The 13484-nt window shown below is 42.8% G+C and overlaps 1 protein-coding gene across 2 annotated transcripts in view; it reads left to right on the top strand.

The window, feature by feature from the left end:
* vps39 (VPS39 subunit of HOPS complex) overlaps nt 1-2288 on the top strand; it is a 32396-nt gene extending 30108 nt beyond the window's left edge. For both annotated transcript variants that reach the window (XM_083997997.1, XM_083997996.1), the window contains exon 24: nt 292-2288. In XM_083997997.1, the coding sequence (XP_083854123.1) occupies nt 292-370 (79 nt within the window). In that variant the 3' untranslated portion in view covers nt 371-2288. The remainder of the gene's footprint in view (nt 1-291) is intronic.
* The last annotated feature ends 11196 nt before the right edge of the window (nt 2289-13484 follow it).

Raw genomic sequence — 13484 nt, 5'->3', positions numbered from 1 at the left:
AAGAAAAAGTGGGTTGATCTAATCTCTTATCGAGTTATTCGAGGTCATCATGAAAATCCTCATTAATGTGGAGATTACGACTCCGTCCATGCGACGTAACCGTCCCGTTTTATTTCTCTCATCTTTCTTCATCTGATTTTTTTTTTTTTCCTATCTCTGCAGTTTCAGTTTTATGAACTCGAACACGGTGCTGCTGCTGCTCATTTTTTAAACGTTTTACTCCTGTAACTTTCAATTAACCGCTGGTTGTATTTGACTAATAATCCTTCTCTCTCTCTCTGTCTCTTCCAGTGCGTTCGCCAGGTATCCCAACGGCGTCGTGGTGCATTACTTCTGCTGCAAAGACCGCACCGTGTGTCCCACCGAGTAACAGCTCCTCCTGTTTACTAATAAATACCCCTCCTCCCCCCCCTCACCCCCACTGCCCCCCACTCTCCCTCCTCCTCCTCTTCCTCCTCCATGTGGACTTCAGTGCTTGGAAATCCATCAGATGCTTGGGAGTGCTCAATCTGGACGCTCGTCGTGATCCAAACAAAGCACCTTGCAGAACTATGAGTTCAGACATTTATTTTTTACCTGAGTTAACCTGCAAAGGGGAGGGGTGGGAAGGGGTAGGGGGGGGTTTGGCACTGTTATTTTGTCGTCATGGCGACTCTCTGAGCAAAAAAAAACAAGACAAACGGGGAAGCTGCGACTCTCTCCGTCTCTCTCTGTGCATGAAGAAACAGGAGGAATGTCCCGGGGTCTCTCAGCAGGAGGGGGGGCCAGACTTTAAGAGACGGTAGATCCTGACATTTAAAAAAAAAAAATTATATATATATATATATAAATAAATAAATGCCCCTTTGCATCGCCGACAAGGAAGGACCTGGCCTTCGTCATCACACCAGGACACGATTCGAGGCCTCGCTCGGCTGGTTATGATTTTTTTCTTTTTTTTGGTTAGTTTTTTTCTACAGTCTCTCCTCTCTCCCCTCCTGTTGCACTGTGTTGGCCTCGGACACCGCTTCATCCGCCATATCGACTCTGCAGGAGTTCTGCTCGATGCCTTCTGTGACTCAAGATTGTGCTCATGAACTGTCTTTTTATTATTATTATTATTATTATTGTGTTATTATTATTATTATTAGCATGTGCCGGTAATGACAAATCTGAAACAGCATTCGTCTTCTGACAGCGTGTTTAACAATTTATTTCTTGTTTTATTATTTAAAACATTTTCGAAGCGACATCTGCAACTAACTTCATTCACAGTCGTGTTGTTCTCCTCCGCACACAGTTTGTGAATGGTTACTACCAGACAACATCCACTCTTTTAATGCTTTTTTTTTCTTCCCTCCCCCCTCCCCCCTCCCCCTTGTCTCCCTTTTGTGTTATTTTTGTGTTTTTCTTTCTCAGTCACATCAAACATTTATGAAATACTAGAGCAGATTTTGATTTTTTGAAGTGGGATGGGACTATGTAACTCGCCGTTGTGTACTTTAGTAGAAGGAGCGAGCTTTGATTCTTGTAAAAGACTAAGAAGGAGGTTTGTGTTACGCTACATCTCCTCCCAGATCACAAAAAGTTCAGCAGCACTTTAAAGGAGGAAGAGGATGTTCGACGTGTTTATTTATTATCGAATCGAATCACATATCTGCGCGATGCGAACTGGAAGTGACGTGAATGAGCTGAGACTGAGGTGCGATTGATCTCTGCATTTTAACGGCAATATTGTTCTGGATTGTATGTGTGTGTGTATGCGTGTGTGTGTGTGTGTGTTTACCGTCCGCACGGGAGGTAACTCTAAGAAGCAGGACTATATATATACCCCCAGTTTATTAATTAAAAGGTTAAATTCAAGTGATGAATGTAATGTTTTTAGAGCGAGTCGGGGTCTGGACCGTCCACATCCACGACTCACGCTGTTCGTTTTAACCACTAAACACACGTCTCTGCATCATTTGGGAGGATTTTTTGCAACAGTTTTAAGTTAAATTTCACACAACTTGTAGCATTTTTGTGTCTTCTGCTCCTTTAAATACCCCGATCCTCCCCCATTCCCCTCATCCTCTCCCCCCTTGAGCTCTTAAAGGTTTGCACACATTCTCTGCTAAGACTGTTTCAGATTTTTCTGTCTTTGAATGGGAATATTTCTATCACTGTTTTTTGTTTTTTTTCTTCCTCGTCTGATGACTGATGGTGACGCTGACAAATTTCTCATTCTCAACTTATTTGATTCTGATGGACGACCCAGCAGGTCCCATCTGTGTCTGGCTTTAATCAGTGAAATAAATAATAAGCATTTCCATTTGGTGTGTTTGTCTCTCTGATAATCACACTGTCTGAGCATCTGACACAGCTTTAGTCGGCGCAATCAAACTAAAAAAGCCCCAAAAAAGTGTCAATGTGAAAAATATATTTATATATTAAAAAGAAAAATTGATGCCCAGCAGTGATGGGAATAACGGCGTTAAAATAAACGGCGTTACTAACGGCGTTATCTTTTTCAGTAACGAGTAATCTAACTAATTACTATTTCCACCGTTACAACGCCGTTACCGTTACCGACAATTAAATGAGGCGCGTTACTACTTTGAAGCCGTTGTCCTCCGACTTGGCTCATTTCAGACACAGAAGCTGCTAAACTGTTGTTGTTTTTTCCTCCTCTCCTTTGGTGAGGGGAGGGGGGAGGAGGGAGGGACGAGACAACCGCATAAGTGATGATGATTGGTTGAGGCAGAGTAAGGTTTCATGCTAAGCCAATCAGAGGCAGTGTTCAGTTTGTACACAAACCACACACGCACGCAGTTTAGCCTCACACACACAGACTAGCAGAGGGAAGCTGCCGAGATCGGAGGGAAAGTGGAAACAGACACTACTTTAATCTCCCTGAGGTAAAAGACAAGAACATGTGAGGTGTAGCTACATTATGTCCCGGAGCGAAGTGTTTGTCCTGAGCTTCTGCTCACCTGACTCTGTGCAGCTTCTTCATTAAATCCAAACAGTCCGACACAGCGACGCTCTGCTCCTCTTTGACTAAAGTCTCTGTAGCTCATCAGCTGGAACTCTTCCAGAGCAGCTACAGCAGCGTTGTGACCTCAACCATGGTTGGTGAGAGCAGAAATGTTGTTGTTGTAGTGAAAATGGGCGGGCTCGTGAAGACGCGAATTTACACAAAGTCAAAACGAGCGATAAATCGCATTTCTCGCGTATCTCGCGTTTGGTCGCGCGTATAAACTCGAGCGAAAAAAAAGCGTTCCTCGTGTTTGGTGGGAAGCCCCTCGTGGGTCTTCCCACCAAACACGATGAAAAGGACGAAGACGCGAAGGTCCCGTCGCCATAAAAGAATCGGGTGTAGCGTCGCAAAAAAAAAAAGTCGCGTATACCGCGTCTCGCGCCTAATCGCGTCTCGCGCCTAATCGCGTCTTTGCGTCACGGCCTTTTACACCGCGGACGTAACGAATAAACGGTGACGGTGTGAACGAACAACATAGAACAGGACCAGACGTGGCGTTGTTTCCTCTTCACCTACAGCTCCACTCTCCCTTACTTACACTAACTACTGTTATTGTTATAAGCCGGTGCATATTCTCATTTGTCCAGGTCATAGTATTTCAAAGGAGGTTTAAACTTAAAAAAAAGAAAGAAAAAGTAACGCAATAGTTACTTTCCCTGGTAACTAGTTACTATTATAGTGAAGTAGTGGAGTTACTAACTCAGTTACTTTTTGGGAGAAGTAATTAGTAACTATAACTAATTACTTTTTAAAAGTAACGTTCCCAACACTGATGCCCAGTAATGCTGAAACAAAAAAAAGGTAAATTACAAAAAATCCATGTTGAAAGTTGTAAAAAAATTGTGTGATTACAAAATTAACATCATTAAATTAGTCTAATAATGACATATTAACATAAGTAAATAATAAATGCTATGCAAACATTTTGATTTAGTTGTTTCAGTTATGATTTAACTAATTTTTCAAATATATGAGATGGTCAGTAGTTTTCTATCTGCAAATTGTTATGATTTAAGTCAAGATTTTATTACAAAACTGTGAAATGGCAGATTATTAAGACGGTTTTTATTGAAATTTCTCAAAGTTTTATTCATAATGTCAAAATTGTGTACAAATAACACAAAACAATTTTTTACAGGTGAGTAAAATTTAACTTACTTTCACTCTAACGTTATTCTTCTATTCTTATTGAGACATGAGCCAATTAATAATAATAATAAAAAAGATTAACATTAAAAAATGTGACCAGTTTATGAGTTTAATAAAAGTTATGAACTATAGTTAAACAAGAAAATACAATTTCAAGTTGCTTTTACTGGAGTTTCTGTCTTTAATGTGTCTGTTTGACTTTTACTCCACCACAGTTTGGAGCCAAATGTAATTTTTCTAACTCTGCCTCTTTGATTTAAAGCTTTTAGTTTCTTGTGACTTTGCAGATTCATCCTTTTTAGTTGCACATAAAGTAAAGAAAGTGATGGCTGCACTTGAATGCACCACATAAAAGCCATAACATTATAGCTCAAATCTATTACTCTGAAATGGGCCACTGTGAATTACAGTATAATCGCTGTTAATTTTCTAATTAAATCATATATTCTGTGTCATATAGCGCTGATTTACCGGTAAACTCACTATCAACTGATGATGTTTGGACGTTTCACACACACACAGCGCCCTCGCCACCTTATCTATCTATTCATGTGCGGTCTAGCGTCCACATCTCATCTGGAAGTCTCTCTTTTTTCTAACCCTTTTTTTCCCAGATTAGGCCCATTATCCTCGGAGAATACCCACACTGTTACTTGTCCTGCTAATGGACTTCCTACACGGAGCCGAGCCAGCTGGAGTAACAGAATCACAACAGCTCGACTGCTCAGCAACGCAGTTAGTCACACACACACACACATAGACACACACTCATAGCGAAGTCTGCCAACTGCTCTCTACATCGAAGGCCTCTGATGGATCCCGATGACTCCTTTGTCTGGGCAGGGAGACAGGAACCGAGCCTGAGAACTCGGCCCGAAACCGGGAAGAATATGTTCGGGGCTGATAGGAGCATCACTGGAGCATATGGAGAGGAGAGGAGAGGAGAGGAGAGGAGCTCCGATGTGACTATTCGTCCCCGGAGACTCTGAAAAAGCAAGAGTCCACGAGGCTGAGAGAAACACTGAATAATTCATCCTGCTCCGAATCATTGTAGCTCTCCTTTTTTGAGTGAGTGTGTGAGTGTGTGTGTGTGTGTGTGTGAGAGAGAGAGAGAGAGTGTGTGTGTGTGTGTGTGTTTTTACTGGGATGCTGTCATGTCTTGGATTGGTGCACCACCAGTGTGCAAATGGAAAAGATGTTCCAGCGTGAGTTTGCCCAGTTTTACCCCGGGCGGCCCACCTCGGCTTTATGTTCTGCAGAGCTGGCAGGGGGAGAAAAAAAGAAGAAAGAAAAAAAAAATACCTCCTTGGTTTGGTTTTTTTTTAATGGAGAACCTCTTTGTGTAAATACTGACTGAGCAAATTACACCTTTTAAAACTCGGACGCTTCCCTCTGTTTTGTTTCAGCCCGGCTTTATGAATGAAGGCGTTTGGTCTGTGAGCGTGAAACACCTCGACAACTATTGTATGAGTGTGACTGAAGTTTTGGTTCAGACATGAGGAAGAACATGAACGTGAACCCTCGTGAGTCGTGACTTTGGTGGTGGTGATGCTCTGAGTTTTCCTCCAACACAAAGTTGCACATCAGTGTTTTCATTTATTTATCTAATCCTGATGGATGTTCACGGAGCGTAACTCTGTCGTCGTCCGTCTCTGGAAGTCTTCAGCCGTCCTCGACTTGTTCAAGATGAATCACAAGATCAAGGCCACAAACTCTGTCTCTTCTTTCGAGTCGCTGTGCAATCTGTCAATTCTTTATCAATGCAGTTTTTTTTCTTTATTTAAAGCAGAAGTAAGTGATATATTTGTGTTAATATAAGTCTTAAATAGTTATATCTTCCGACAGCAATCACTTACATAGAGTGTTTGGACCGAAACACGGGTCTGTCAGTCACTCTGCTCTGAGTCGAGGAGAAAACATTTATCGTATCCTACAGTTTTTATCCAATGAGGAGAGAGAACGGCATGCAGGGCTGTGTGTGCAGCCAAGGAACGCCGTGAATGTGGTGACGTAGGGACGAGGACTGTTATGGTGCGTACACTCGTAACTCATGTTTTTCCGACCCGTGAAGTCGTACCAGTTCGATCTGGTACGAGTTCACGGGTCGGAAGTTACGAGTGGCCGTTATAGTGACTTTCACAGGTAAAACGGGTCGGAAAAACACAAGTGGGTCGACTACAAAGTCGTAAGTTGTGACTTGAAGCTGTAATTTACGGTTTCAAAAGCCTGCCTGGAACGCAGCATTAGCCAAAACGACCGGATCGCTTACTTCTGCTTTAACCGTAATCTTTCTAAGTTTTTGAATTGCCTTCCTTTCCCCTTTTGCATCGTGAAGCAAAAGTGTCGACTAATTAATGTTCCCATCGGTTAAATCCTGACTTTGGCGATCTCACATTTTTTCCTCTAGTGCCACCATTTGTGCCTTTGAGTTAAAATATCTCAACAGTTCAACAGGCTAAACTAAGAACATGGTAAACATTAAAGGAGACACAATATGCCCCTTTTCCTCAAACTAAAATAGTTCCCAGGTGTCTTTAAGACATGTCTGCAAACATCACAGCTCTTTTTCCATCCGTTCAAAACAGCCCTGTTCAGAACGGCTGGTTTCAGTGCCTGTCCCTTTAAATGCAAATGAGCCACTGCTTGCCTTGCCCCCTCTACCGGTACCTGTACTCACAGGTAGGGGTGGTATTATGCAAATTAGAAAACTAATGACATCACTAGATGACAATTGAGGGAACAGCTCGAAAAACCACATGGATTTCCACCTCAGGAGGCTGAAAATTACTATTTTTTTTGTCAATTCTCACATTTTGGGGGCCGAAATGCAAGAAAAACACCCAAATATATGCTAAAGAGCCTTCAAAAAGTGATATTCCCTTAATATGCCCCCTTTTAAAAACCCGCTTAGCATGTCTGCTCTGTTAGCATTTCAGCCCAAAGCTCTTCTGCAGCCTCACACAGCTCCTTTTCTTGGCCTGTCTCGTTTTCCTCTTCCTGGTGATCCCTGACTCTGACAGGCTGCAGCATCAACATCGATTTTTATTTTTTTATTTTTTTATAGTTTGAGGATTGTGGAAGATCTTTTTTCCTGGACTTATCCTGTGCTGAAAGTGGTGTGTGCAGTCAGAGACTTACAGTAAAACACACTCTGTGACAGCTGGCAGCGAGCTCAGTCACAGCTGTGGTTGAAAACGAGTATTAATAACGGCTTCTTAGAAAGTAAGAGCAGGAATCCTGAAACACACGACCTTGAATCTATTTTCTTTTCTATAAAATGAAAACTATCTTTTATCTCTCTTACCTACACAGGATTATCTTCATTGTGTTTTTTTTTAAAGCTTGAGATGTGTGTTAAAGAGGTGTGTGAGTTAACACCGCAGCTCTTAAATCTAATTCCTCTTTGCTTTTGCCTCCTGCAGTCTGACGATGAGGCGGATGTGCTGCTGCGACATAAATTACTGACCTGGTGCATCAAAGCGTGTGTTCATCTCTCCGTCAAACAGTTTAACTCGCATGCAAATATTTGCTTGTTGCTCTCACGTTGATATTTCAGCTCAGGTGGCTCAGAGAGGGCGGGGTTTTGAAATGCACAAAGACGGCCGAGTCAGGTCTAGTGTATACTTTCCTGCTCTGAAGTTCCTGCATCCTGCAGCTCCACCCGTCTGCTGTGAGTTGCGCTCGAAACAAACCACAAATGATGTTTTGTTCCATTAGACGTCACTGTTAGGAAAAAAGCTGTATCTACTCTTCCCGAATGACTGATTAAGAAAACAGTTGCTCTTATAGTCTGAGCAGTATTTTAATGGGACGATCCATCATCGGTAGAAACAACCAGCACGGTCCATTTAAGTGTTTGGTGCGATATTTCACTTTTTCTCTGCTGGTAACTAGCCAAAAGTAAAAAGGATGATAGACGATAGGTGTAATGTCTTCCTGAGTTTGAGTTACTTTTGCTTTGTTTATAGTTTTCTGGTGTCTAATCATTAGAAGACTGAAGGTTTCCTGTTAGACACGGTGTCAGTAAAACAGTGTCAGCAGATCTGTCGTTGAAGTCACATGAAACAGTTTAACAAGGTCGGAGTGCATCCTCTTTTCAACAAAAGGAACATCCCATAAACTCCTTAAAATCTCCATGACAACTGAGCAAGTTCCATCCCATGCACTGATGAAGAATTTGAGATGTGGCTGGCTGAGAAAAAAAACGTCTGGAAAAAAAGCTGGTGAGCCGACATGGAGTTAGGATTATTGTGTCAAACTTTATTATCATATCATCATGCAGCACCGTCACCGAGCTGCTGCAGGTTTATTGGAGCCTGAAGCTTTCAACTGCATCACATGATCTCCTTCCCTTAGTGTGAGGTTGTTCAGAGAGTCAAGAATTAACTCTGCAATTTCTTAAATCTGCACCTTTAAATGAGAAATTCAACATAACATTATCAAGAGTTAAATGAGAAAATGGATTTGACTAAATATGTTTTTTTGACTGTTTCCCCTGCTTTTATAGGGATAGTATTAGTTCAACATTTTGGCAAATTGGCCCATTGCCATAATCCCTATAGTCAGAGTTGTTTTCGAGGTAAATTCATGCAAAACCGCTGATTCACATTCCCGTCGGGGGCAATTTTTCGGCAAGCGGTCTCTGAATTTCCCTCTAAAACAACGCTGTCTCATATCGTTCTGTTATTACCTCATAGCGTGGTGAATGTGCAGGTCACAACTTGTCCACCAGAGCGTTTTGGAGTTGTTGGATTGTGTATTTGATGAGTTTGATGAGGGAAACCAAGAAATCCCATTAGCCTCTGTAGCGTAGCTCTGAGCAGCTCACGGCTCTGCTCCACAGTTCTAGAAATAGCTTGCACCAACAATTAAAGGTAATGAACCTACTGCTATGACTATAGGGATTATTGCAATGGGCCAATTTGCCAAAATGTTGAACTATTCCTTTTAGATACACAGATTTACCCCACGCCCAACGGTTCAATACAAGGCTTGCCACACAAACACTTATTTGTGCAAATAATCTTCAAGTGTGTTTTTATCAATAGGATTCAGAGTCAGAGCCTGATCTGGATCAAACATGTTTGGTATTGACGATTCCCGATCAGATCAGACTGCTGCGTCTGATGGAAGAAGCCTCAATCTTCATTAAAGGGAAGCCGACAGGAAAATGTCACCAACCGGATGTTGCTGCTTTTAATTACAGCTGATGACAAACATGGCCGCCAGCCGGTGAGTCTATAGCGTCTTCTCAGGTCAGATTTCACCAGTTTTTCTTTTGAATACAACTTTGATCATTGTGAGATCTCGTCTCTAGGGAAACAAACATTGTGAAATTGTTACCACAAACAGTGTATACCTATTCAGTGAATTATGATGTTAAAAATCAATCGAAACTGTCCTTATGTCGTCCACTTTATTTAAGAAGGAACTATGCAAGCTTTGGAGTAATTGTGATGGTTAAATGACTTGTTACAGGGAGAATGGAGGCTCTCTGCCTTCCACCCAGCGTCTCTTGGCCTGAAAACCATCCCTTTAAAGATCAGCGCCTCCGACCCGGTGCCCAAGCTCTCGTCTGGTGAGAAACATGGACTGCTTTACGGCACTACGACACAAACACATCTGGTAATCTATAATCTCTTGTTAACGTTACCCACCTCTGTAGACATCGCTTCACAGTTTGCCTTCTCACCGGCTTTATTGAAAACAAACGCACATGGCCGTGGAGGAGGGAGGAGGGAGGAGGGTTAGCAGGGAGTTTTTTACAACAGTGAAAATATGCGCTGAAACTGTAGAGGGAGAAAAAAAAGCGTCCAAAACAGCAAAAAAAGGACCGGACTTGCATAGTTCCCCTTTAAGATTTGATAAATGTCTAGTTTGTTGCAGCTTTAGCCGTCAGAGAAGAGAGACAACATGAATCCTCACACAGCTACAGCACCGAACCATGAGTGATGATTGTTTGCATTGAAAACATTTGAGGTCAGCCCTTTAAAAAAAAAAAAAAAACTAGCATACCGTATTCTGTTATTTTAATGGTTCAGCATCCAGGGATATTAAAGCTTTTCTAAAGTAATATAATTTTTCCCACTGTGAAAACTCATCATCATTAAAATGAAGTCGACGTCTCCGTCAGCTGGAGGTTTTACAGCCACAGAGAGCGCTTTAAAACCAGGAGATAGATGCTGGGTGGAGTGGGACTGTAAATCTGGAACATGGCCTATAATGTTAGAAAAAAAAGGGGGGGGGGGCTTCGGTTTTTCCCAGCGTTGAGCTCACAGTGAACGGGGCCTCCCTCTGGTCCGCAGTGAAGCATCATGGGAAACCTGTTGTAAGAGAACCGCCGGCGCTCTGCTGCTGCTGCTGCTCCCTCCACATCAGGACAGAAGCTCAGATAAATTTGTTCTTGTTGCGAATCTCTGCTCCCTAACTCTCCGTGTTTTGCATAACGCACACACACACACACACACACACACACACACACACACACACACACACACACACACATATGCACTCACACACACACAAGACTGAACTTGTACATCACAGAGCTCAGTGATCACTGGTTACAGCCGAGAGGCGACTGGCTGAGATTCCACTATTATCCTCGTGGAATTCCATAGAGGCTTACGGGATTGTGTGTGTGTGTCTGTGTGAGTGTGTGCATATGTGTGTGTGTGTGTGTGTGTGTGTGTGTGTGTGTGTGTGTGTGTGTGTGTGTGTGTGTGTGTGTGTGTGTGTGTGTGTGTGTGTGTGTGTGTGTGTGTGTGTGTGTGTGTGTGTGTGTGTGTGTGTGTGTGTGTGTGTGTGTGTGCATGTGTGTGTGTGTTGTGCACTTGTACTTCAGTGTCTGTGAGAACCAACCTGAGATAAACTTTGCAGAGCACAAACATTTTGGTAAAGTGAGTGAGGTATTTTGGCCCATCTTCACAAATTGGAGCGTGCGAGCATGTGTGTGCGTATGTGTGTGTGTGTGTATATGTGTATATGTGTATGTGTATGTGTATGTGTATGCGTTTGCGTGTGTGTGTGCATTTATATGCCAGCTCATTTGTGTTTTTATTCCTAAGTTTCTGGAAGACGAGTGTGCAAACATGCATAATGAGTCTTCTGTGTGTCTTTGTTGCAGAGTCTTTGTAGGCAAGGGCGTACTGAGAGTGTACGCCTGTGTGTGTGTGTGTGTGTGTGTGTGTGTGTGTGTGTGTGTGTGTGTGTGTGTGTGTGTGTGTGTGTGTGTGTGTGTGTGTGTGTGTGTGTGTGTGTGTGTGTGTGTGTGTGTGTGTGTGTGTGTGTGTGTGTGTGTGTCTGTGTGTGTGTGTGTGTGTGTCTGTGTGTGTGTGTGTGTGTGTGTGTGTGTGTGTGTGTGTGTGTGTGTGTGTGTGTGTGTGTCTGTGTGTGTGTGTTGTGCACCAATCCATCAGCAGCAGCAGCCTGAGCCGAGCTGCAGCAGAGCTCGTTCTATGTCTTGTAAACTTGGAGTGTCTCCTTCTGGGTGTGAGATTTTTTTTAAAGTACGACAGAGTTTGTGTGAGGATCAAACCCTCGACCTCCTGCAGCTCCTCAGCGCTCCGTGTTGGTGTTGATCCACTTGGCGGCCGTGACCTCCCAGTCGGTCCAGACTTCTTCTCCTCTGGACTGCACCCAGAGGAAAGCTCCAAGAGAGAAAGAAAGAAAGAGAGTGCAACGGCCCTTCACTAAATATCTCAGCATGTTAGAGGAACCACTTGGAAGATCTGAGGTTTTTATTGGCTCGTTGAACTTTGTACGTCCACGTCATCCACTCAGAGGCTCTGACACATAACACCCACAGCTCACTTTATTAGGAACACCTGTAGGCTACACCTCATGTAATTATCCGCTCAGTCAGTCAGTCAGTCAGTCAGTCAGTCAGTCAGTCAGTTAGTCGTGCGGCATCAGAGGTGTAAATTCATGCAGATACAAGTCAGGAGCTTCGGTAAAAGGTTGGAGATCCTGGAAAAACATTTAGATCAGGGCACATTTTATGCACACGTCATAAGTCCAAGCCCCTTTCCTCAGATAGTTTAGAAACCAAGACCCCCCAATGCCATGACGAGTCAGCTTCCTGTATCTATCAGTACATTTACATGCACAGTTTAATCGAGCTATGCTCAATATTCGATTTTGGCGTCTAATCGGACTTCTGTCCTTGTCCCAGTTTACATGCAACTGAGAAAATCGAATAACTGACGGGAATGTTTCCTCCTCCTCAACACCAGGTGGCGATTATGCGTCGTTTTAGCGGGTTAATACAGCCCCTTTTCTGGTTGACCTATTAGCTAGGCGGCAGACCGGCATTTGCGAACAACAGCGAGATGGTTAATCAATCGTACAGCTTTGTTCATCTCGTACATAATGTGCGCGTTACTTATTGTGCAGATAAGGTGCAAGCTGTCCCTCGTGGTCATGGTGATTTTGAGCTACAACAACAGCTTCTGCGACCGGCTTTCTTGGATGTTTTTGTTCCAGGGTCTTACGCCAGCGTGGGGGTTGTGGACTCGGAGCATGCGAACATGCGTTGTTAAGTTAAATTCTGATTAAGGCGTACACTTGCCGGAGAAAGTTGAATTTCAGTCTCATTATCTGGGTGTCTTAATCGGAATCGGAGAACTCCGATATTAGTCGGATTAACGCAGTGATTTTCAACCTTGTGGTCGGGATTCTTTTTAAAATTAGGCTATGATTAAAAACACTACACCCAATCTTAAAGAACTGTATTCTATGTTTTCACTTTCTCGAATATAAATCGAGTTCAAATAGAATGCAGCATAAAAAAATATCTGATCGCGGGGTCGCCAGAAATTTGTGATGTCAAAATGGGGTCATGAACCAAAAAGGGTTGGGAACCACTGGACTAACGCGTTCACATGCACTCAGTCGTCCAGTTATAGTCGGATTAAGGCAATAATTCGGTTTTCTCGAGTGAAGAGGATTTCAAGAAATCTAGTTTAAAAAAAAAAAGCTCCAGAATAGGATCTCCAACCTTTAATGTTCACACCAAACATCTGTGGTGGGTGGGTGGGTGGGTGAGGTCTCTGTGGACCACACATATGCAGGGACCTTGTGTGACACGTAAACTACAGGCAGAGACACATTAGTCCTCACAGACACAGATATTAAAAGAAAATGATAAAAGCAGATGTATTAGCTACGGAGGAACCTTAAATAGAAAATCTGTCTAGCTTTTCTTTTTTTTTTGGTGTTTCTCAAAAATAGCTAAAAAGCATGATTCACACTTATGTGATTTTACAGCTGTGTCAATGAGTGTGTGTGTGCATGAGTGTGTGTATGTGTGGGTGTGTTGGGATGTCTGTGAACGTCT

Source organism: Trachurus trachurus (genome assembly GCF_905171665.1).
Source record: "Trachurus trachurus genome assembly, chromosome: 22".
Taxonomy (NCBI): Eukaryota; Metazoa; Chordata; class Actinopteri; order Carangiformes; family Carangidae; genus Trachurus; species Trachurus trachurus.
The sequence above is the reverse complement of the archived record's forward strand: the minus strand, read 5'-3'. Positions and strand labels throughout refer to the sequence as shown.